The sequence below is a fragment of the Clarias gariepinus genome, chromosome 6, assembly GCF_024256425.1.
Source record: "Clarias gariepinus isolate MV-2021 ecotype Netherlands chromosome 6, CGAR_prim_01v2, whole genome shotgun sequence".
Lineage (NCBI taxonomy): Eukaryota > Metazoa > Chordata > Actinopteri > Siluriformes > Clariidae > Clarias > Clarias gariepinus.
The window spans coordinates 8,346,948-8,373,370 of record NC_071105.1 but is presented as its reverse complement, the minus strand read 5'-3'; the positions used below and the strand labels follow the sequence as shown (position 1 = coordinate 8,373,370).

At 39.2% G+C, this 26,423-nt stretch overlaps 1 protein-coding gene across 1 annotated transcript in view; it reads right to left on the bottom strand.

Annotated features, from left to right (window-relative positions):
• nos1apa (nitric oxide synthase 1 (neuronal) adaptor protein a) overlaps positions 1-26,423 on the bottom strand; it is a 132,025-nt gene that overhangs the window by 69,898 nt on the left and 35,704 nt on the right. Inside the window, exons 3-4 of the mRNA XM_053498459.1 lie at positions 5,746-5,838; positions 2,333-2,391 (exon numbers count right to left, since the gene is read on the bottom strand). Of these exons, the coding sequence (XP_053354434.1) occupies positions 2,333-2,391; positions 5,746-5,838 (152 nt within the window). The remainder of the gene's footprint in view (positions 1-2,332; positions 2,392-5,745; positions 5,839-26,423) is intronic.

Genomic DNA, 26,423 nt, shown 5'->3' with positions numbered 1-26,423 from the left:
CAACACGGCTCATGATGTTCGAACCCCTGATTATTACTGCTGTATTTCCACATACTGTAATTTTCATTTGCTTGGTCTCGGAATCCGTCATGAGAACATGGATAAGAGATTTGTCTCGATGCTTTCATACCGGTTCTTCATTTTTACCCTCAAGTTTCATGTCTCCTTCTGGCTTAATCCAGAACTTTAAAGCCTAACCGCAGTCCCTCATTATCCGAGCTTATGATCCGGCATGGTGTGTAAACATCACCCACTGCCTGACTCAGCTACATGCCTGGCAGCTGAGAACAAGCTTCGGTTCACCTTGAGAAACACTATATCACATCGAGGGCTTGACATGAACATCCGTCCCACCTGGCAAATGAGTTTAATGTGGCACTGGGGGGCAACTCATGCTTTTTAATCCATTTCTGTAAAAAAGTGTATGTGTGTGTGTGTATATATATATATATATATATATATATATATATATATATATATATATATATATATATATAAAATCTGCAATCCTTACAATAACTGTGGTGTATTCCAATTACAGAAAAATAAGCCCAGGAGCATAATAGAGGAAGGATTCATAATACTGTACAATAGACAGGGAATAAATGGAGTGCACTAAAGAGAACAGCATTATGCGACTGTGCAAAAAAAAATAAAAAATAAAATATATATATATATATACTTATATAAAATGACGTATCTAGTGTGCAAATGCTTCGACTCTCAATGTTATCTAGATTTGCAAAAAATAAATACAAAATAACTTAAAAAAAAGTTAATTAAGCTTAACTTTTTAATTAGTGTTGCTAAATAACATTACATCATGTACATTTTAACACTTTATATACAATATTTAACATCCCAGTCTGACCTCGGACCTGTTCATTCAGTCGTTCAAACTTTTTAAAAACAACATTGTCCAAACGGTGGATGTCATCGCAACGTTATTACAACTACTGTATATCACAACAGTCATCCAATGTTCGGGTTGCTGCTGGGTCTGTGTTTCGCTGTGCGTCATTTTATTTATTTTTATCAGACGTGTGTCTGATGTTCTGGAAATTCTGTCTGATTGTCCTCTGCTTGGTTGATTTTTAAGAGGATGTTTGCTGAATTGGGTTTGTTAATAAAACATGCACTTACACAGGATTACAATCAAAGACACGCATTCCTTCTACTGTTGTTCAAGGATTAACATCAAGTACTTGTGTTTAAAGCCGGTGATCTAGAGACTATTGAAAAATCAAGGCCGCCTCAAATGCTAAGATGATGTTTTTTATAACCAGTACAGAAACTTCACAGGAATATCAATGTACTATGAACGACTATGAACACACTCAACTTTCTGTTTGCAAACAGTGAAATTCCTCAAGTCCAAACCCAAGACCCAAGGTGTCCAAGCAAGACACCGTCCAAGCTGTCTGTACTTTGATCAGAATTTGGTCTTACAATGATATCTTTATGTTTCATACATTGTAGCACCCGAAACCAGATTTAGAAAAATGTCTGTCTGTATGTCTGTATGTCTGTCCAGCCGATTTTGTCACAGCATCACACAAAACTGTCTGACCAGAATTTAATAAAACTTTGCCAGTCCTTTAGTATTGGACTGAAGTTAAACCTGCGCCGTGAATGAAATCAAAATGTTAAGAATTAAAAAAGGGAAGTAATTTAAAGTTATGGGGTAGATTTTACATTATAGCATCTAGCGGGTTTTTTTGCCTAGAGGTGGGCGTGGCGTCACTCAACAGAGCCAATCAATGCGATAGTTTTTTGTGAGTATGTGGAAGACACAGAAATGATTGTAAGCTGCCTATAGGATGCCACAATCCTCAACCAAACACAAACCACAGCATGGTTTACTCCCCAAAAAAATTAATAAATAAATGCCACATACGCTATAAAACCTGAACCTTGTGCCATACAGTAGATTTAATCAAAATGTTGATTAAAAGGGAAGTTATGAGCAGTTACATAACAGATACTGATCAGCTTGTTTTTTTAGCTTTAACCTTTCTATCAACTCTTTACTAATGCTAATAGTCTGTAAACATATTTCATCCTAATGATATAGCTACTGTATGCTGTGTACCGTCACATCACTGCTGAAATATCATTCTCATTATTTGTTCTAACATAATCAAAGGCCTTGAATAATCCCACAACACAAATTCAAAGTCATTTCCAAGCCTTTGTTACAACCCCAAGCAGTACAGCGCTCGAAAAGCTGCAAATTGCTCCTTGCTGTCGTACAGAGGCAGAACTCCAGCTGTGATCTGAAGCGCTCGAACCATCTGAATTGCATGTGTATTTTTAGTGCCTGGAAACTTGCCTGTAAATGGGGTCCTGCATCACCATCATTTTGCTCTCGTCCCACGTCCATTCTTTTTTCTGCCGAAAAATAAGAAAGAAAGAAGAAGTTTTATGGAATGAGTAATGCAGTCACTAATGCAACTAATAACTGCACTGCCTTAAGATTAATGATGGCACAGGCACAGGTTCCAGATCATTAATGAATAAAAATGGAGTTCCCGGTGAGCGCCGGTGAGTAGTTTCAAAGCAAATTCAATTCTTTAAACTATATTAAAATTAGAAACTAAAAAAAAGACTACCTCTATATGTTTTTTTTCCACGACCTTGTCGATTTTTAGACACACCGAAAGCTCAGAACACATTTTCCTAATTATTCTATACACCAGAAGCTATGCGTCATTCTGAGAAACACTCACTCACTCACTCACTCATCGTCTGTACCGCTTTATCCTGTATTTAAGATCACAGGGACCTGGAGCCTATCCCAAAAGATTTGAGGCACGAGGCAAGGTACATCCTGGACAGGGTGCCAATCCATCAAAGGGCACACACACACATACACACTCACACACCCATTTACACACTACGGGCAATTTGGGAACGCCAATTAAACTAATCTGCATGTCTGCAATGGACAGTGGGTAAAAACCAGAGTACCCGGAGGAAACATGGAGAACATGCAAACTTCATGCACACAGAGACGGGAATCCTGGGAGCCTGGCCGGGATTTGAACCCAGACCTTGAAGGTGGAAGGCGACAGTGCTATTCTGAGAAACACTGTCTCATTATTATTAATAATGCTAATTATTCCATGGAAATGAACAAAAATTAAGCACTGTTATTTATTAAATAAGAAAAACTGACACAAATACAAACTTTTACAGTTTATTACCAAGATATATATTTTGGAGCTGATTATTAAACACAATGTATTATTAAACACGAATTAGTTCACATAAAGCCTTCTAATAAAAGTAGTGAAGTAGAATCTGATACACTAACAAAGCTTTATATGGAATGGCTTGCAATTGCACGAGGAGCATTCAAGTCAAACCGGGACTTCTGGTTTTTGCACAAATAAATTAATTAATAAATTAATTGCTGTTCTCGAACCAGGTCGTGATGTTTCCCGTCAGGATGCTCTCTATGGTGCAGGAGTAGAAATTCCTGAGCACCTTGGAGGGCAGTCTAAAGTCTCTCAAGCGTCTGAGGTGTTACAGACGCTGCCGGGCCTTTTTTTACCACGGTGTTGATGTGACAGGACCATGCCAGGTCCTGCGTGATGTGAACACCGAGGTATCTGAAGCTGTCCACTCTCTCCACTGGGCTCCTGTTGATGATGGGGGTCTGGGAGTTCCTCACCTGCTTTGTACTGAAGTCCACTATCAGCTCATTTGTCTTACTCACGTTCAGGAGGAGATTGTTCCTCTGGCACCAGTTCTCCAGATTTATAACCTCCTCCAGGTAGGCCGTCTCATCGTTGTTCGTGATCAGGCCCACCACGACAGTGTCGTCAGCAAACTTGATGATGGTGGTGGAGTTGGTAGTGGCCACGCAGTCGTGGGTGTACAAAGAGTACAGCAGGGGGCTCAGAACACAACCCTGGGGGGCTCCAGTGCTGAGAGTGAGGGAGGCTGAGACATGTCCGCCCATCCTTACTGCCTGTGGTCTGCCAGTCAGAAAATTGGAGATCCACTGACACATTGATGAGCTGAGTCCCAGGTGCTCCAGCTTGGTGGTAAGTGTGGAGGGAATTATGGTATTAAATGCAAATTCTAATTCTAATTCTAATTGTTATGTAATTATAATAATTACATTATAATAATTACATTATTCTCACAAAGTCAGATTCTAGATACAAAGTCATAGCTAGATCTTGAACATCCCAGTCTAATTAACAGTGGCGTTCAAGTCAAACCGGGTCTTTTGATACCAGATCGTAGTTATGAGAGTAAAAACTTCCTTTATTTCTCTATATAATTCCCTCCTATACTAATGCACATATCACAGTGTCTCACTAGTGTTTGGATACCATCAAGGTAGCCACATCCATTGTACAGTCCTGGCCCCGCTCCAAGTTTCCACATGTTAAAGGAGTTCCCGGGAGGCCGGGGTTTCAGGTGTAGAGCAGACAGGACGATCATGGTTCAAGCGTACTGAGAAAACTTTATACTTTGATGCTATCCAAGCCCTAGTGAAACCCTGAGATAAGAGTATTAGTGTAGCAGGGGATTATATAGAGAAATAAAGGAAGTTTTTACTCTTATAACTGTGATCTGTTATCTAAAGGAATATCCCATCTCTCCCACTCAGAGAGTTGAAATCGCTTTTTCAAAGATGGCTGTGATGTCATCGGGATTCGAACTCACAGTCTCCCAAGGATAGTGTCAAGTCTTTTTCTTGAACCGCCTGATGCTTTTTTATTCTGGACATGAATAAAATATGGACAGCCGAAGTACAGCAGTTGATGGCAGTTGACATAATGCAGAAAAGCTGAACTTCTCAACTTTCTTTGATCTGCCAGAAAAGGCAGAAACCTAGCAAAAATTTTCCCCACATAATGGCACAGATCTCAGCTTTAATCTGTTTACACACTCGAAAACGTGCCACCTACATTACAAAGACACGTTTTGAACTTATACACATTCTAATGAGAAACTGTTAGTTGATTTTTTTTTTAAGGGGAAAATGAGTTAAACATCATTTGTTTACAAGAGGATGTTACAGATGGTGATCACACACACACACACACACACACACACAGACACACACACACACACACACACAGACACACACACTCTAGTCTCCACCCGTTTGCTGATTTATATCTACTTCCTCTCCTGACCAGCCTGTGCAATTATTCTTTTCTTTATTACCAGGAAAATCCCTCAATTTTTCCTACAATGTTTAGAAATATAAGCAATGTTCCACAAAAAACATATGATATTTAAAATCATTTCTTTACCATACACGTTTTATACATAGAAAATGTATTTAGCAAATAAAAATACCTTTTTTTTTTTGCAGCAGTATACAATTATAACAAATCGCACAATCCACTCATCTCGAAGGGCGTTCAAGTCAATCCGGGATTTTATCGTCCTATAAGAAGAGGAAAACTTGGCCACATCCTCGCACCAAATCATTTCAACATGTTTGGGCCATTACAGGAGTTCCCGGGAGGCCAGGCGGTCTGATCATGACTCCCGGCGTACCCAGAAAACCTTCTATCCTGATGGTATCCCAGCACGAGTGAAACACTGGGATAAGTGTATTAGTGTAGCAGGGGATTATATAGAGAAATTAAGGGCGTTTTTACTCTCATAACTGTGTTCTGTTATTCTGTACAATCAAAAGTCCCGCTTTGACTTGAACGCTCTTTATACAATCTCGACAAAAGAATGGGGAACCAGGAACATGAACAGCCTCACCTTTTTCTTTTTCCGCAGCAAAACCTTCACTCCGTCCACAGAGACCATGATGTTGACTTTCTTCTTCTTGATGTTCTTCACTTTAAACTCATACTGTAAACAAGACAGAAGAAAAAAAAACTATTTAAAAAAAGGCAATTTGGCTCACAGAACACGAACATGAACGTTATCAGGGTTAGACTTCAGTCTTTAGAGAAACAGCTTTACCTCTGCATCACTTATTCCTCCTTTCATTTTAATGAAATGAGATCTAACTAACTATAGATCTACAGTTTATCTAAATCAACATTTTTTGAAAGGTGCTACGGTGAGGAGAATATTCAGGGAAATTAGAATGTGAACGCGGGTGCCTCTAGCTTTCATTAAAAAAAAAAAAAAAGGGTCTAGCGTCTCATTAAATAATGAACAGCCTGATGTGTGAAGTATATCAGAGTGAGTGTAAATCCCTCTTGGCATCTGGAGCTCTGTCAGGTTTCACACTGGCGTCTGAGTTAGCTCTGCAGAATGCGGTGGTGTGGAGTGACGTGCGTTCCTATACAACACTGAGTACCTGTTCACAAATTTGTTAGGTTGAGTTGTGTGAGTGTTTATATGCAGTGAAACCACACTGGGACATTTCACTGACTGTGCTGTATCACTCCACTCACTGAGTTTAAAGCGGTTACTACTGTACATCATCATAACCATCTGTTTTTTCATGAAGATAGCTTTCGCCTTAAAATATGATGATGAAAAGGTGGTGCAGATTTCCCAAAGTGACCACATCAATTCCATGTAAAAGTCACTCTTACCATGGGGGATCAACTCGTAAATTAAACAGGAAAGCTGAATGCTGAGCATCGAAAAGCAAAAGACTACAAAGGAAAAAAAAAAACAGAGGAAAAAGGTGGGAGAGAAATAGACATTTACTAACGTAATACAGAGGTACCTCGGCATTCAGTACAAATGCCCCGCCTTAGGAAATTTCTCCTTAATAAATAAAGGTTTGTAAGACATTTTCGGCATACCAGCGAACGAGCCAAGCCGGACCGAACGCCGGCTACTTAGCTACCGGAAACTTCGTTTGCATCAGTGGAAAGCTAAGGAAATGAGTTTACAGGGTTTTTTTTTTGCGCGTTTTTTATTTTGTGCAAGATTTAGTAAAAACATAGCACTACGGGTGCCGAGAATGTTAGCAAGTACGGTAGCAAGAAGAAATCGGAGCCACTTTCAATTTCGTTTTTTAAAACTGCTGGTGCCGAGAGGAATCATAAATTAAGGTTAAGTGAGGTCTAATGTCTATTTATTCCATATTTCACGTAATTTACATGTCTTCTTTAAATGCTTTTTTTGCAAACATATGATTATAGTGTTGTAAATTGGTAACATTCGTAATATTTTGGGTGGCTGGAACGGATTATCTGCATTTACATTATTTCCTATAGGAAACTGTGTTTCCATCGAAAGTGTTCTATTTATTGTGTAGTAGTGTATAGGATTGTTTATTTATTTATGATTTATAGCTATAAAACTAGTTATTCTAAACTACAACAGTGCACAAATATAATTAAGATCTGAGAAAGTATGATAAATGCGAAATATATTTATTATAAGGCAACCATATTCCATTGTATTATTATGTCATGAAGACTATAATGAAACTGAAAACAATGGAATAGCCCATGCTCACATACAAAGCAAAACTTATCCATCCCTTAACTAGCATCAAGGAGATCTGATACACTTTCTGCATTTTTAACAGACAGTCTGTTCCTCTTATCATCCAGAATGTGTCCAGCCGTGCTGAATAGTCGCTCACTGTCGGCCCGGACGCATGGAGCGGTGACGTAACCTTACTTACTTACAGGAGTTAGCTGCTGCCTTTGTGGATAACTTTCCATAGTCAAATTATTCACGCTTATGTTCTTAAGTGGCGAGTAAGGTTTGTTCTGTAAAAGCTTTTGGCAGACTTCCCACATGTGGTTTTGCTTCAGAAAAAAATGCATAATGCAAACTTGATGTCTTTTAAAGTGACTTGGTAATATTCCCAGACAAGAGACCGTATGCTGATGTGACTGTCGACTCATAAATTTTGCATCATCATGATAGTATCAGTTTATGTGATCGGCCAGTTGAGAGACAACAGATCAGTAAAAATAAAAAGAATATCAGCCAATTTGGATCGGTGGCCGATTGACTGGAGCACCCTTAAAACCCAATATTGTGTAGGTTCCCTTGGCCCAAAGGATCAGAACTGTTTTGGTGCCACAAGGGAAACCTACACAATATGGTGCACTGAAGGTCCTGATACCTTTCTATCACAGTCAGCATTTAAATATTTTAGAAAATTGGCTTTTCTGTAGGATCGGACCATAAATCGCACCAGTTTACTGGTATATAATTTATAATCAATGTTAATGCGTCGTTTGGACGTTTTTGTTCTATTCCCGCCTCGGGTCTGTGTGCATGGAGTTTGCACGCTTTCCCCGTGTTTGTTGGGTTAAGCTAATTGGTGTTCCCAAACTAGTGTGTAGTATGTAATTGAGTGTGTGAATGAGTGTATATGTGTGCCCTGCAATAGATTGGTCCAGGGTGTACCCCGCCTAGTACCCCAAGTCTCCTGGGATAGGCTCCAGGCCCCCCGCGACCCTGATTACAGAATAAAGCCGTATAGACGATAAGCAAGTGATCTTTAGTGAATAAAAGTAAAAGCAGATGGAAGAGAATAGTTCTGATGGAGTTTTCTGACAAGAGAGCAATGATCGGATCACATGGGTAATATTTACCTGCTGAATGGATTATTAAGGTTTTCACTTATTCTGATTGAAAATCCATCCCGATCTGGCCGTATCGGATCTTAATAAATACACCTAGTCTTACCATCTATGAGTTTATTTACTATTCACTAACACTAACCATGTCATACTGTATGAGTGATACACATTTCCTCTCTCAAGCCTTTTTTCTCCCTGTTTTGAAGATAATAAATCAAAACGAAGCTTCCAATGTCATTACAAAAAGGGATGATTAAATCTAACTGTCCTGAGAACAAAGTTATAATAATTAAATAAACAAAGGAACAGCTTTCCATCTAACTGGAAAAGTGCTGAAACTCGCTAAGAAAAAGTGCTAAATAAGCAACTCTCTAGAGAAAAAACATATAAAATAGTAGAATGAGCACGTTAATAACAACCTGAGATTTTCCTTTAAAAAACAAGGAGCTGCTGTTATTAAAATTCAGCAAAACATTTTACCTGATCGGTGGTAATAAATACCTATAATATCAGACACCTTAAGGGGTAGCTCAGGGGTTAAGGCATTGGATTAGCAATCGGAGGTTCCCATGTTCCAACCCCACCACCCCCAAGGCGCTAGGTCTTCTCTAAATCTTACACAAAAAAAGGCTCTTGGCTCTTGGCCATACGCACAGGATGATAATAATATTTAAAGCTACATGGCGATTAATTAATGTATCTCACAGTTTATTAGATATATTCTCCTAGCGACCAGTTATATACTGTAACATACATTATACTGCTATTACATTATACAATGCAATACATATACAGTATATCTATACATATAACTCTTCTACTCTTACTGTGTCTTCTACTGGTATCTGTTTATTATCTGCCATTAGAAAATGGGTCTTTTTCGTGTTCCTCGTTTTTTTAGCATCATCACTTGCTTTTCATTTCCATTTTTTAGGTTTTCCTAATATTAATATCCGTATGCATTTTTTATGCGCTCTGTATAGATACAGTGTCATAGGCTATCCTGAAGGAACTCACAAACAAAGCCCTGTTATAGTCCAATATAATAGATGGTAATACTGTATATTATACTGCAGCATAAATGGTGTATTTGAGCTATTTGTTGGGCAGGCGTATCTCAGGGATTAAGGCATTGGAGCAGTGATCGGAAGGTCCCAGGTTTAAACCCCATCCCCGCCTCAACTCTCAACGGCTCAGATTGTGTCTGTCAAATGCTGTAATGTAAATGTTCTTTCTGATTACAAAACAGCTGGAAAGACATCAGCACGGATTACGTACAAGTGGAATTAAATAATATCAAATGCACACAAATTACAGAAATGCATGAGTAGAAAACTGAAACAAAAAACAGGGAAATAAAATACAAGCCATCTGTTACTATTGTCCGTTCTACTCATGTCAGAGTGTGTGTGTGTAAGTGAGAGAGAAAGCTTTGGATTTATTAATTCCGGCTGTAAATGAACAGGGATTTAAAATGTCCATTATGATGAGTGTTTTTCCAGGACTAAAGAGCCCCCTCTCTAAAAAACATTTTGTACTTAACATGCTGTTAGCTGAGCTAGCGTTATCCTGAGATGCTACTTGTTTGCTAAAATGTCCTTAACTTCCCTAATTAGTCGTAACGATGTTTAGTACTTCACGGTGCAGGTCCTGAATACAGAACAGTCAGAGGATACAGGATACGGGAGAAAAAAGAAGAAGAAGAGAGTAAAGGCCACCGCTATGTTTGGCTCTCTTTCAGGTAAATGCCAGATTATCATCTGTAGTCAGGAAACTAATGCCTAAAACATGAGCGCTAAACCCTGACAGAGATTTATCATTATACCGATGGCACCCACGCGATTCATGTGATTAGCCACCGACGGCTATACAGTACAGACCGGCCTGCTTGCCGCTCCCACATGCTCTTCTACATAACTATTCAATTGTAATTATGGGGGAGAAGGAAAACCAAAATCTTAATCAGGCTAGATAAAACCTAGTGCGTACCAAAAAAAAGAAAAAAAAAGAAAAATGCATCAGGAGGCTCACTAGCCACTTTTACATGGACAATATTTCTTCAATCCAAATTGAAATCGTTCTGATTAGAGATTCCACGGTAACTGTTTACATCTGATAAGATGTGCGTTTACATGCACGAAGCATTTCATCTGAATATAACTACATCTGCTAAGTGGTTCTGCTCGCTGTGATGCATAAAACCTGTTCAAAATGCAGTATAACAGAAAACACTTTCGATTTTATGCTTAGGTAAGGGTTCCCGCCTTCTGCGTTAGGCTTGTTCAGTCCCATCTATGATTGGTTAAATGCCTAGTTATGTGGAAAAGAGCTTCATCCATAATTCTTTATCCAGAAACCCAGTGGATGACAGTCTGAAGTAAAGTAAAGAGTTTACTGCTCAGGAATAGAAGCAAACTTTCCTCTTGGACAATCGACATGTCAATTATTGTCCCCCCAAAATGGTGCAAACATGCAAAATCGATAGATTTATTCCAATAAATATTTTTGTATCTTTTCAAAAAAGAGAAATTATCATGTTAAGTGTTTACCTTATGAACGGATTGGCAAAGTTTAACACCACATCTCTCATTTCGATGTTTACATAATGCGTTTCTATTCTTATTATGCTAATATTCCCATTATTAGTGAAACAATAGTGTTGACAAAAGTGCAGACATTAAAAGGAAAGACTCTGATGTCTTGATTATTTACTGTAAAGTATGATGCTGTGCTTAGAGACAGCTCGTTTAATTAATCAGATCAGTGGAGCAAACTCCAAAAGGAAAGTCAGACGATTGGAATGAAGTGATTCTGAAATAAACACGATTAAATGTTAAAGACAAAATTGCAACTAACGTGTGCCGTATACTGTAGGTTTGCTTACGAGATGCATTCATTTGTTTATTCATGAGGAAATGATGAATGTACAGTAGGGCTGCATGAATCGATTTAGACTATTTTGCCACATGCAGGACCGAACTGCATTCTGTAGCCGTGTAAGTCACAGTAGTATAAAGGACAAAAACGATGATGTGTTTTTAAATCGATAGGGGTGATGATACTTTGGGTTACATAAAAATAAATCAAGCTCCAGATATAAAAGCTGCCCCGAATAAAGGTGAACGTCACTGTGTGTCATATAATGCCTACTAAACATCTCATGAAACATTTAGCCTCTGGTCAGGAAGAACCAGAAGTTCTCGGGAGCAACATTAAAATACAAGACTTCTACAAAGGCAAAGCTGAGGGGTTAATCGTCCCCGTGAGGACAACAGGTTAGATAGAATGCAGGTGGAAAGTTCACACACCTACAACTAATCATCTGTAGACGTGGGTAAGATACATGATTTCACATCACACTCAGAAAAAAGAGATAAAAAGTGAGAAGCCTGTGGTCAACACTTTCACTTATTTACTTGTAAGCTCACATTTATTTTGCAGTGTAGTTTGACTAATGTTTGTACATTAACTCTGAGCTTTTAATGTTCTTTAATCCAAAATGATAAAGTTTTGCTGACAGACGGGAGAAAAATCCTAGCTCGAGTTTCCCACAGCTGAACAATGAAGAGCATTGAACATGCCTGAAATTCCGCTCAAAGCTTAATCCGTGAGGTCACGGCAACCTGAATACTGTTAGCTAACACCAGCACAAAGCTGCATCAGACCAGCAGTTTTTATGTTTTTATTATTTTTTTATTTGCGTGTGTGTGTCTTGATTCAAGACCATTCAGGACCGTTGTATCCGAGAGAGCCGAAATATCTATCTGATCCAATCTCGGTGTGAAAATGTCAGGTTCATTATGTTCATTTCAATGGACGCAACAATAGCTTAGTTAGAAGTGAGAAATGCCATTACTGAGCGTCGTGACATTTCCAGCATTCATAGACGGGAGGTTTTGAGGTTTTCGCTCTGATATGGGGATTAAACAAACACATTAACACACACCAGACCACTCCTGATGCACACACACACACACACACATACACACAAAGAGAAAAACTCCATGAGGTTTTTTATTACGGGTGAATCATTAATTTGTAAGATATCCTAACAGTATGCTTTGTTCTCTGGACACGTATCATGGCTAAAAGGTGACAGCTAACATTGAAGAGCTTCAGCATTACGGTTCATTAAGTGTAAACATAGCTACACGCTGACCAAAAAAAAACAATCTGAATCACAAGTTTGTCCACCAGATGACTCCAAATCAAATAACATGAACTAATTATAATAATTAACTTCTTGTTTACATTTACAGCATTTGGCAGACACCCATGTGAGGGTTAAGGGCCTCGCTTAAGGGCCCAACAGTGGCGACTAGGTGTTTCTGGGATCTTGAACCTGGGACCTTCTGATCAGTAGCCCAACTCCCTACCCACTGAGCTACCCCTGCCCCCCGACCCCCCTACTCTTCATCTCAATATGCTATGTCTTGTACAATGCAACTATTTCTTTTTCTGCTTTTAATTTTATGGATGGCTGATGGATTACCGCCACCTACTAGACTGGGGCATTGAGCAGAAGATTGGCAGGAAAAAAGAAAAAAGATTAACACATTGTACAAGACATGACATTTTGAATGCTTTCACATTATGGACTTGGGCCCGGACTGGAGCGAACCCGGTTGGTTTGTGAGCTGCCAATTAACAAAGAGAGAAGAATAGGACAAGGAAGTCAAGATGCACGCCATGCCTAGTATCAGAAAACATGTCCAGCAATGCTCACATCTGCCTCTTCAAGGAAAGCACGTGATCACTGTTCCTAACATGTTTTCTGAAATAGAAATAATTTTAGGCACAACGTCAATGTTGACTTCCTTGTTGTTCTTCTCTGTGTTAATTGTCTCCTTACAAACCAACTAGGTCCGTCTGGGACCTACTGTATTGGAGACTGTAGATACGCAAGTGTAGGCAACAACAACAGCTGGGTTTCTGGGTCCTGCACAGGGTGCTCCCTACTCCCTGCTCCGTTTTCAGGGAATATCGATGGAGGGAACTATCCCTGGACAACTCCACCATTCGGAAGACCCTGCAACGTCACTAGCGCTGACTTCACTTCCTCAGTGCGTTACCATGGTAACCTAAGCACCTCGGATATTAAATATTGACTATTTATTTAAACAAAAACTAATTCCATTATAAAACATGTGCTATTGAAATGCCGTTGTACTTGTAAATAAATTATTGAATAGTAATAATAATAGTCATAATAATAATAATAATAATAACAATAATAAAAATAATAAGAAGAATCATCATCATTGATTAAAGATGTACATAGACTTCTTTTTTTTTTTTTACAGATTACTACAGTAGTCTATATGAAACTAAGGATCTCTTTATTAAATAAAATGGTTAATTATTGTGTCCGATTAATATGATGTCATCCTTAATAATCATAATAATAAATATTTAAATCCTTTTTCAAGCTCCATTTTTTTCACACTCAAGTGAGAAACAATGAGTACGGGAATTTTTTTCCGGTAAAGTGAAGATCTGTTCTTAACTCGTTCCCTACACTTGTTCACTTGTTCCCTACACTTGTTCCCTACACAAAGTTTTCTTGTTTTGTTAAAGTCATTTTAAAATGCCTTTTTTTAAGTTGTAGGTTTTTAGAGTTGTTATGTAACCCCCTACCACCACCGCCACCACCGCTGGGTAATTTACAAACAAACAACCAAGACCCCAGACACAACATCTACTCGTCGCAGGTGCCCAGACTGACCCCGGTATTATTTCTAGATTGTTGTCACTCTTGTGTGCCTCATGTAGAGAAGCATTACTTTTCTCATCTATCAGACACATCAAAACATACACATAGCACTTTCTGGATAATTTAAGGTAGCATGCCATGCTCTATTTCATTTTCACACACTTGTGTTGATGGACTCTACTAAAACCAGACGGCATCTGAGTCACAAGATTTTAATGGTCCAGCTGTCTGGGCTTATGCTCAGTGGCGGCACGCAGACAGACGTTGTGTCAGCACATCATCAGACGCCGCGGATCATGGTGACGACGTCTGGGCTTTAGCGCGCGCGCTGGTGTTTTGCTTGGCAAACGCCCAGATCAAGTAGCAGAAATAAAAAACAGCAAAGAGGAATCTCTGCTTCAATCCAAGTTCACTGACTTATGGAGCACTTCCAAGATCTTTATTTTCTTCTCCCCTTTCTAGCTCATCCAGCTCTCAAAGCTGGAGTGTTCTGAATTGCCGCTTTCAAAAATAACGTAGACTCGCAATGATGTACATCTACTACGTCTCCTGGACACAAATGTCTGACGGTGTATTAAAAGCAGCTGTGTGATGAGATTTGTTTAGAAGAAACAGGATCTGAAACATGTTTCCGTGTGTCCATGGCTACTAAGGACATAACGGTGGATTGTGTTTCCATAGCGACATGTAGAGTGCTGCCCGAGACATCTAGCTGAACAAAAGGAGAGAAGAGCAATTTGCCTTAAAGTGACTCCGATGAAATCCTTCATACACAACATGTATGGACTCTTGGATTCGCAAGACACTCAACATGGAGCGTGATTGATCCGATCAATTTATAACAGGAGATGTAAACAGCTTAATAATAAAAGTTGGCTTTAAAAAAAAACGTGTCTCACGGATTGATTCTGTGCCCCTTATCAAAGTTTTCTACTTAAGGCCTTGTTCACACGGGCGTTAAGTTTTTGGATAAACGAACGTGCTCTGAACGTCCTTGACGTTTATGTTGCGTTTTGTAGTGGCGCTTGATTGACTTCTACACCGGCGTTCGTTTGTCTCTGTCTAACGTCAGCCTGCAGCCCAAATTGTAGTTTGTGTGTTAACCTGTGGGGGCAGTGTGTCGGGAACTGGATATAAAAGGCCGGCGCTACCGGGTTCACTCACTGACTGCACAACGTCGGATTGAAGGAAGTTTTTTATGTGGTTTATGAAGAAATGCGAAACTTTCCGCGTAAGTCAACAATTTTATTTTATCCCTTTTCCGCATTTCCCTATGTATAGGATGTAGGATCATGGGATATATCCGGTCATCTGAAGCGGAAAATGAACGCGAAGAAAACGAACTAAAAGCGGTTTCCTTGTGTTCGTTGGGTTTTGAACGCCAAGAAAAAGCTGCATGCAACGTTTTTTTAATGCCGTATAAACGCGCAGCCGGACAAACGCACGTCACCAAAGCCCGTGTGAACACTCTCATTGACTCCTATGTGTAGAAAACACTCTGCGCTTGATCCGCGCTCACCGGACGCTACGAACGCTCGATTTTAACGCCCGTGTGAACAAGGCCTAAGTCACCTTAACGAAGTCAGAAATAAAAGTGGGCTTCTGTTTGTTCTCCTACAGTACAGGCAAAGGTTTGGACACGAGTTTGGTTTCTAAAACAATACTGTAGATTTCAAAACTATAAAATAACACATGTGGCACTGGGTAATTAAGTAACAACAACAACAACAACAACAAAAGTCAGTTCTGGAACAGTGCCTTTGGAACTGGATCTCATGGAGACCTTTCCAGGAAAGCAAGACCAAAACTGTACCTCTGCTGCAGAGGAGAACGCCTTCAGTATTGTTTTACAGTGTAGAAAGAAATCAAAATCAACAATCATGGAATTAGAAGGTGTGTGTTTAAATTTTGACTTGGTGGTATATATAAAAATTTACACTATCTACATGCACTATCTATACGTATAATAAAATATTAAAAGTTGCTTAAAAAACCCCTCTAGTGTTTTTATCTGGAATCCAATTAAAATTTTCTCTTTTCGATTAAATCAGTGGCAGATCAGTTACATGGACAATTTTCCAGGACATTACGAACGTCAGTCCTGCTTAAGGATGAATACATTATTCTAAACAACAGATCATGAGTTCTAAGCATCTAAAAATAAGGCAAGTCAGTGTCTATAAAGGATGAACAGACATGGGGATATCAAAGCGCTTCCAAAATGACATTACGAAACATGAACGAAAAGAGTCAAGGCAAGATTTCAGATAAAAAGACAAAGAAACACAAAGCACATTTTTTTGCTTTAAAAACTCAAATTTCGCAAGAGATTTGTCACAGCATGCAAACCGAGCCAAATGCCGGCTAAGTTGCGCGTAAATCCGTGAGCCGTTCAAATATGGTGTGCGTCAGTGGAAAGCGAAGCAAAACGAGTTTACATTTTTTTTTGGGGTGTTTTTTTGCATTAAGTGCAAGATTTAGTGAAGATGAAGCTCCGTGGGTACCAAGAATGTTAGCAAGGACGGTAGCAACAGGAACAGAGAGACACTTTTAGTTTCATTTTTAAAGCAGCCGGTGCCAAGAGGAATCATAAATGAAAGTTAGGTGAGAATTAATGTCTATTTATTTAAAATTTACTTTATTTACATGTACCTTTCTAAACCTTTTTATATGCAAACATATGGTTATAGTGTTGGAAACTGGTAATATTTTTGGGTGGATGGAACAGATTAAATGCATTTACATTTTGTTCTATGGGAAAATGTGTTTTATTAATCTGAAATTTCGCCTTAAGAACTCCGGAACGGATTAAATTTGTATGCCGAAATACCGCTGTACTATGGAATTAAAATCGCGTTCTTGCAAAACCATGATCTTGATCTGCATGGGAGATTAATCAGAAGGAAACGTGCCTCTAACCTTATTAAAAATAAATCAATGTCTGAAACATCTAGAGACGTCAGACCTTTTGGAAGCGACCGCTGTGGACCGAGCAAAGTAACAATGGCAAAAACGGAACAGCTTTGGAGGAAAACGAACCCCACGCCAGCGGCTAAGCATGGGGGTGGATCCATCATGCTTTCAGGCTGTGTGACAGCACAAGTGGCACAGCGCACTGGTAAATGGATTGCTGTAAAATAAATGAAAGGAAATATGACAATCCAGAACATGAAGCTGAAAATAGATTGGATTTTATAACGGGATGATGAAATCGACCTAGAATATACCTCAAAAAGCCAGCACGAACAACAAATGCAAGCTCAAGACCCGAAAAACTGCAGGTAGATCTTACACTTCTGATTGAGTCCCCCATTGGTGTTACAATAATCCACACTCTTCTGGGAAGGCTTTTTATTAGATTCCAGGGATTTGGGCTCATCCCGCTACAGTATGAGAGCGTTAGTGGATCAGGAAGTGGGGTTGTTTGATGAGGTCTGAATTCTAGTTCATCTCAAAGGTTTTCAGGGGAATAGATGTGCAGGACACTCAAGGACTTCCACTCCGAGCCCGAGAAAGCATGAGTTTATGATATTCACTTTGTGCTTGTCATGCTGAAACATGGAGTTAACAGGGAAACCGTAATGCTACAATGTACTGAACCATCCAATACAGTTCTGTGCTTTCAACTTTGTGCCAACAGTTTGTCCACAAACATTTGGCCAGATAACGTTTCTCTAAACTTGAGACTTTTTTTTTTCTTTGGTAACGGGGTGTCCAAGTGAAACTTTTGGTTGTTCAGAATAACAGAACACAGTTATGATAGTAAAAGTTCCCTTTATTTCTCTATATTATCTCAGCGTAATCCCAGTCCTAGCCTCGCTCCAAGCTGTTTCCACATGTTTGTGCCATTTAAGGAGTTCCTGGGAGGCCAGCGTTTCAGAACTGAAGCAGACCGTAGCTCTGGTCCGTAGCTCTGGAATGGGAAAAAACCTTCTACCTTGATGGTGTACAAGCACTAGTGAAACACTGGGATAAGTGCATTAGTGTAGGGCTAGTGTAGTAGTGTATGAGTGCCGGGAATTATAGAGAGAAAGAAAGAGAGTTTTTACTCTTATAACTGTGTTCTGGTACTCTGCACAATCAAAAGTCTCACTTTGACTTGAACGCCTGTAGTACGTCGGTTGTACAGTGCTGCTGTTCGCTGTAAGACTTTCTCAATCGTTGTTTTCACATTACAGGTCTCAGAGTGATCTGCACCACTTAATCTGGTTCGCAGGTCGCACACCCACACACCAACCGCAGTACCCCTGGAAAGTCTTTTAAGTCTTTTTATTCTTTTAAGGCCTGAGCATTTTTGGTGATGTGAGATCTTTTTGCTCTCGTACAGTATAAAGGCTTTTCAGAGGCAAAAATTTGCCTACATACAGAAAAGCCCTGGGTCTCCATTTCGGTTTATAAAGGCATCACTTGCTCATTGCTTTGATTTATTTATTCATTTATTTTTCCCCTACTTAATTGTTCTTTGAAGTCGTCCTTTTTTGCCATAGACTTGACCGTCTGCACAACTAGAGCGCATAAACCGGCTTTCATCATTGTACTCTGTACATTCACGCAGAATAGCCTTACAAAACCTCTTAACATAATTATACTTTTTTGGTCTTTGTGCAGTTTTTAATTGCAAAGTCACTCTTAATAACGGCCAAATGATAAACATTAAACAAAAATGATTATTGATCATCATATTCCTTTTTCTTCCCATAGTTGTCTTCAACCCTCATCGTTAGGATTCGACGTGCAGAAATGATAAATGACCTTGTCGGAATCAGGAATGCTGTTGAAAACTGAAATTACAGTTTAGTACAAAACCTGTCATACGGTAGAATTCATTCGTCTTCATTAAGTGCTTTATCCTGGTCATGATCACAGTGGAGCTGGAGTATAGCCGAGAAGAAAAAGAACTGGATGAGAGATATTGAATGGGATGGCAGGTCATTGCTGGGCACCACACACGCACACACACACACACACACACACACACACACACACACACACACACACACTTACACGCACACACACACACACAGGTGTTTTTGACTTGTTTTACCTACCAGCATGTTTTTGCAGAACAATGAACATAGAACCATAGACCAAGAGGGTCACCTGGTATATAACTCTCCTGATATAAATACTAGTAACCTTGGAGTCCATCCTAAACATATCAAGTGAGATGAACATATCAGTAGATGCTGGATAGACTCGAGTACTGTTAGAATCATAACATTAGAATTATATTCGATTTTTTTGGCATGGTGACTTTCAATATAATTCTATAACAGCAATGTTAATTTAAACTGTTTTGTATAGAACGGCAGATATATTTCTTAGAAATAAATATTTTTTTCTTGCTTATCTTCTGTCCTTCACTCGGTAATGCTCCACATGTCCGTAAAGAAGTAGAAGAAGCGATATGCTTGCAAAATGCGAGTATTTGTGGATGATGGAGGTTTTTAAAATACTGTGCAAAGGTCTTTAAAACACACCTCATTTGTTCATATTTGCTGAGTGGTTGGAACAGACGAGAGGGGAAATGAGGTCGCTGTTTTTTTAAATAGCATCTTTAAGCACTTCCCAGTGAATTTGGTCCTATTTCTTCATTTTTAATCTACATTTTTTAATCTAATTAAATCAAGAATTCCGCACAGCGCTGTATTGTAAAAGAATTCATCAACATCTTGTCTGTAAATTAATCCAAATAATTTAAAGTCAGTTTCAGAATCGAAAACTAATCAACGAAAGATTCGTTCAACAAAAGATCAATTCAATTGCATAATATTCACTATTGTTTGCATACAATGTAAAAATCACATCTGGATCACTGAGAACCTGCTGACTTTTGGTTGTAGGCACAAACACGATGTTGTACATTAAAAACCTTACAGCATCAGAAGATTTGGACTATAATAATGATTATTAGTCTGCACTGTTTCACTAGTTTACTCGCTTTACTTTTCCCGCAGGTTGGGTAATGAAGCATTTGTTCACTTTGTCTAAAACTTGACGTATTTTAAATACATTAGTAATATTAAGCATTATTAACAGTATTAGTATTATTAATAGTATTAATGCTTAAGTATTAAGATATATAGACACAGGTCGGTCTGTCCTCTTTGGGACGTTAGTTACTCTGTCCAGAGATCATATTTCTCCAAGTTTAGCTTCCCGTCTGTGACTCCGCTTTCATTTAATAACCCAGAACAAAGCCGTATTTGTCTCTAATAAACTTAATAAACATGGTTGCTCTGATAACAAAGCTGTAAGCTCTACACACGACCCTCACACACTTTGTTGCAATGTTGTAGGAGAATAAATATTATTTAATTTTAGCTGCATTTACTACAACGTGTATATAAGTGGAAATAAACCAGAGCAGAACTTATAATATAAAATATTAGGTTTTCCCTCCCGCCTTCCTGCCTTTCTTCAGTCCAGTTTCCTTCAGCGATGTCAGAGCGGTATTGCTTTTTTATTTACTTCTTGTGTGTACGTGGGTGGATGTTTCCTTATCCTTTGCCAATTTTTTTGTTCGCTTACAGAAGAATTACTGGGTTTTGAATAAGGAAACCTTCCTTGTGTGTGTGTGTGTGTGTTCAGAGCAAAGTCTCACACATTCTCTGCTTATGGAAAATGTCACCGGATTAGGGGTCAAATGTAGAACTAAGCATTGCCTCACAACAACTGGCATTTTAGGACAAGTACAATAACTTACAGTTAATAATAGCAGTGTTTGCATGATTCATTTGAACTCCTTGAAGCAATGCATTTCAATGGAACCTTTATAAACTCCGTGACTCGTGAGATGATGCGTCAGGGAAATGTGAAGTAACCACCATCTTGGCTACACTGGCATTACAAGCCATAATGCACAACCCACTATGGCTCTTTCAGGCTGTGTTCGTAAGCAAGTCGTACCCGGCGCTGTACGCTCACCTCCGCTCGCTCTCAAAGTGCACTTTTTCGAGATGACTAACATGCCTGAGTCATGCCGAATTGTTCCTAGCAACAAAATCATTTTTTTTTTAGACAGACATTCCATCATCATAGTAGAGATTAAATAAACAAACTGGAAAAAAACAAGCCGTATTCTCTGGAGCTCGGCGAACCTCTCCCGATTCAGATAAGATAAAGGACAAAGAGCAATTTCTCATTATGGATGAGGATCCAGTGGAGGAACGCATGTACAGCCTTCTTAAATCTGATTCAAATATGTGCTGAAATATCTATCTATCTATATATATATATATATATATATATATATATATATATATAGAAGCGTTATGTGTAATCTTTCCACCTACAGCTGTTTCGCTCTATAATAAATCATAAATCTCTGCCAGGCCTGGGGTGTGTAGACATTCTTACTATATAAACAGTATATCTATCTATATTGCCCACATAGTTTTTTTTTATTTGTTTGTTAAACAAAAAATGGCACAGTGCAAAATGTATATGTTCTTGTTCGTCTCAGATTGTTTTTGCCTAAAAGTAAGATCCACTACAAACAGATGTATTTCTTTTACTCAAAACACACCGCTTCTTATGGTTACCATTATGACATAATATATTATATAACTATAGAATTATATATAACTAAGGCCACTTTTTTGCCAGAAGTTTAAGGACCTGCCACGGCTGAAAGATTTGAGATATCAAAAATCCCTTCGCAATTTTGTATCCTCAATGTCTTGAGATCATAGAGGCCGGGTTTGGTGGCGATGGTATAATTTGCCTAGGAGGAGTATATCAAAATCCACTGCCTGTGTTTTGCAAACAACCCAAAATAACTGACTTCAAAAAGTGCACAAACTTTTGAACACGACTATATATATACCAGGGCGACTCCCCAAGTCTCCTGGGGGTGTTTGTGCTGTGTTGTCTAGCACAAGGACATGGGCAGGAGATCCTTTGGGAGTTGTGGGTTGTATGGTGGGACCTCCATGCTTCAGACCAGCACATCACTTGGGTTCTTGGAAGCTAGGTCAGTGGCATGTGATGGATTGTCACCCTGTTCAGGGTGTCTCCTGGGATAGGCTCCAGGCCCCTTTCGACCCTGAATACAGAATAAAGCGGTATAGAAGATGAGTGAGCGAGTGAGTGAGTGAGAGCTGCATCGGCCTTTCTGTGGGATCGAACTAGACAGGCTTGCCTTTTCTCCCCGCAGGCATGGGGTGTGTCTTTAGTCCTCATAATCTAACTGTTCTAACGTTATAACTAATCAGCGTATATAGATAATTTATTTCCCAGGTGTTGCCGTTTTTGGATGCTTTGTCTGTTTGTTCTGTACTGGTATCTGTATTTGTGTTACATATGATCCAGTTCACTCTCTAACTTCTACAATACGATGTTGTTTAATGCTCTCCCAAAACTCGAGTTTCATTCTCGGTTAATAAAGATCAGTTGTATTGCTTTGTATCAACAACAAAAAATCAACAGACTGTGCTTGACACTGGGCCTTCGTTTCAGGATTTGAACAGAACTCAGACTGCCTCACTGCAGAGTGTTTTAATGTGTGTAATATAATGATATGCTCCATTATTCTCCATCAGAATGAATAATGTATTACACATTTTTTTTTCCTTATCAGTTCTGTGTTACTAATTTAAGTACGGATCGCAGCCAGCTGCATTGCATAACCGTTTCAGACAAAGAGTTACGTCCTTCGTCCGTTCGGGGTTTAGCAGAGGGTTCGGCTCATACTAAACAACTTGCATATTATCAATTAGAATCAATTAGAAAACTTATTTTAAATGAAATGATAAGAACGCTTTTTTTAGCTTAACTTTTAATATGATTATGAACGTTGAGTATGAAAAGAACTGCTTTGTTTTCATGAGATGTCAGCAAAACCCATACAATCATAATCATAATATTTCGCTTTAAAACGTAAAGCACCTTACGTGCTGTCTTACAACGGCTTGCCATTTATATTTTAAGAGGATTATCAGCGAGTGCAGCTTTCTCAGATTAAAAATGTCACAAGTAACCGGTCTAACACCCAGAACGTAATCCGTCCGCTGTGGGTTAGCTTCCACAGTCTAACATTTACACGAAGCTGCAGAACCGATGACATTTCGTTTCACAGCTCGGAGTTTTATTAACTCTGGTCACTAATTCTCACTTGTGGTTGGCTTTGAAGCTGAAGGATTTTACCAGAATTGAAAAAGCTGTTTTCTCTTCAGTTAAGCTTTCTGGCTGTGTCGTATGTGTGTGTGTGTGTGTGTGTGTGTGTGTGTGAGAGATAGAGTCTGTGTATATCTATATATCTGTGGAGAAAGAGCTACAGGAAGGCAATATTAAACAGTCCTTGAGATGGAGAAGACGTATAGATGACGGTGATGGTGGAAACCCCAGGAGGAGGACAGAATCAGAATGAGAAGCAGAGTCTCGTTCTTTCCCTCCCTCAGTCAAACACCCTCTGTGGGAAGGTTGTATCGGATATGCAGGGGTGAGGAATCAGGTTGAGGAAGGAGGTCCTGCTTTAAAACAGAACAGACAGAAGCTCTGTAGAGACAGGTCTGTAAGATGAAGCGATGGAAACTGGCTTAAGATGAACGTGTTTGAGGACAAAAGTGTGCATGAAAGTAAATAAATCAGTCTGTGTATTTTATTACACTACTTAATGTCTGGCATTTTACGTGTTTATGGCTCAGCTGACGTCACTGATTCGGAAACTGAGAGCGCGTACTGCAGCACAGCACGGAAACGCTTAACAGCTTAACCCTAATAAACAGCAAATACAGTATCTGATGTCCAGAGCACTGCCTGGGCACTTAAGGCTCACCAAAGGACAGCTCATCTGGTCCAATCCCACAAAAAGGCCAATGCAGGACAAACTGCTAAACAAAACTGCTAAAGTCAGCGCCAGACATAAAATTAAGGCACTAGAATGCTCTTCAGTTGACCCAGAGAGCCCAAGAACACCAATTTTGTCTTCGGACTCACCAAATCACGACCATATTGAGCACCTATGAGACGCGCGGGACCGACAGGTCAGATCCACGGGGGCCAAATCCCGCAAACCCACCGTACCCAAAGGAACCACTGCCAACGTCCTAGAGACCCACACCACCAGAGACCTTGCAGAGCCACATCAGAGGGTCAGAGCTGGAAGGACAAGAACCCAAAACTAGATGGTTGTAATGTTAATGGTTTTTATTTTATGGATGACTGGTGCATAATATATATGCATAATATAGAGAGTCTGTATCAACAACTATCATGTATTTGTTATTTTTTCATGTGACCTCTCATGTTTAATTTTATTGTCTATATGCATTTACTAATTAGGTTTTATTTCAGTTCAGTAATGCAGTATACAGACGTGGTCATCGCTTACTAGTCAATACGGAAAGATCTCAGCAGCTCATGCGTGCACGTTCATTAAAATGCGCCAATACAGGTATATCGTAGCATCTCGGGTGCTTGATGTAGCAGGATGTGGCCTCGATGTATTCCTGTGGGGTGACTGGCAGAAGCCTTTTCGGGACACATACTATCACTCACGATGTACTGCAGTTTACTGTATATTTCAACAAGGCAGAACAAATAGAGAGCTCGAATGCTAAGAGTGTGAGAGGAGAGATGCAAACACTTGCATGTGTCATGTAACGCAACATTGAACTTTATTGATTTAATTTAAATCTTATTTGGCTGTAAAGAACACAAAAAAATAAAGGTGGGATTAATTCTTGGTGGCAGGCGAGAATGGAGTCTGGAATGGAAAATAATATGCAAGCCTGTTCAACTCATGCAAAGTATTGGTAAAGGTATTAATGAGCCATGAAAAACAAGAAGAAAAGAAAATACTTTTTTTCCCAGCACGGTTTTGTGCAGTTGACTGTGGAATTGCCTTCAAGTCTGAAATATTTTCAGACGCAACAAACTATTTTGTTAAAAACAAATCGTTGCCGTCTGCCGTCCCTATTTTTTGTTGCCCTACCTTATCACGAGTTTACGCCACCCCTAAACATTTACTTTCAGCTGGTTAAAGGTTATTGATGCAATATCACTCCAGAGGGAGTGCTGTTGTACTGAATATCAGCATGGCTGTGATGTGGTCGTATTATTATTGATTGTTAAAACATCTGTGACTCAGAGTGATACATGTAGTTAAACGACCCGGTGCTGTTATGCTCTATACAGCGGTACCTCCGCGAACAAATTTAAATCCGTTCCGGAGGCGAGTTCTTAAGACTTAAGGCAAAAATTCGTATTGCGAAACGCATTTTCCCATAGAAAATAGTGTAAATGCAGATAATCTGTTCCAGCCACCTAACAAATACCAATTTACCATGTAAATTAAATAAAATCTAAAATAAATATATATTAAATTTCACTTAATCCTAATTTATGATTCTTCTTATGATCAGATTACTTGATCGGAACTAACAGTTGTATAATTTCTCTTTCAACACAGTGAATCTGTTCCACTTTGACTCAGGTTCCTCTCCACATGTGAGTTCTTTCTCGCCACTCCCACATCTGTTTTTCTTATTTCAGTCCTACAGCTACATCTGGATTTCTGTCTGCTGATTCACCACAACACCTATTATTAAATATCCAAATAAAGCAAACATACATCACTTACTATTTAGTTTTATTTATACTATTGTTGATTGCAACTCTCACTACTCATTAGTACACTTCACTAATCATGACTTCCTCATGCTCTTGCAGCCGGTTCGGGACTGATCTTTAAGCGTTACAGGCATTTAAGGCTTCAGAGCAACTTTATGTTTGTTTTCATGTCCAGCGTTTCGCTGCGAAAAATCTAAACACCACCTGCATCGTTCCGATAACAAGCCCACAACAGTTTCTTTTATTTTCGCAGCTGTAATTCACGTTATTATTACAGAGCCACGCCGTGTGCAGCAGAGACGCCCCTCAGCTCTCTTACACTCATCTACTCCAACCTACTCAGCAGGAAGAGTGGGAAGATAAACATTCCTGTGCCAGGACAGCAGATACACGACACGGAGATACGAGCTGGAATTACACACACACCCTCCCTCAATCATAGGAGAAGGTGGAGAAACTGCAGTTCACATGTGCACTAAACAACATCATGAAGTACTGAAAACCTACCTTAAACCAAGACTCAGGAAGGACTGAATAAGGACGTAGTAACGACAGCATTGGCGAGTTAACGCCATAACTAACACCTCTTAATGAATTCATTGACCTAATACAAGCATGGCACAGACCGGGAAGATCGC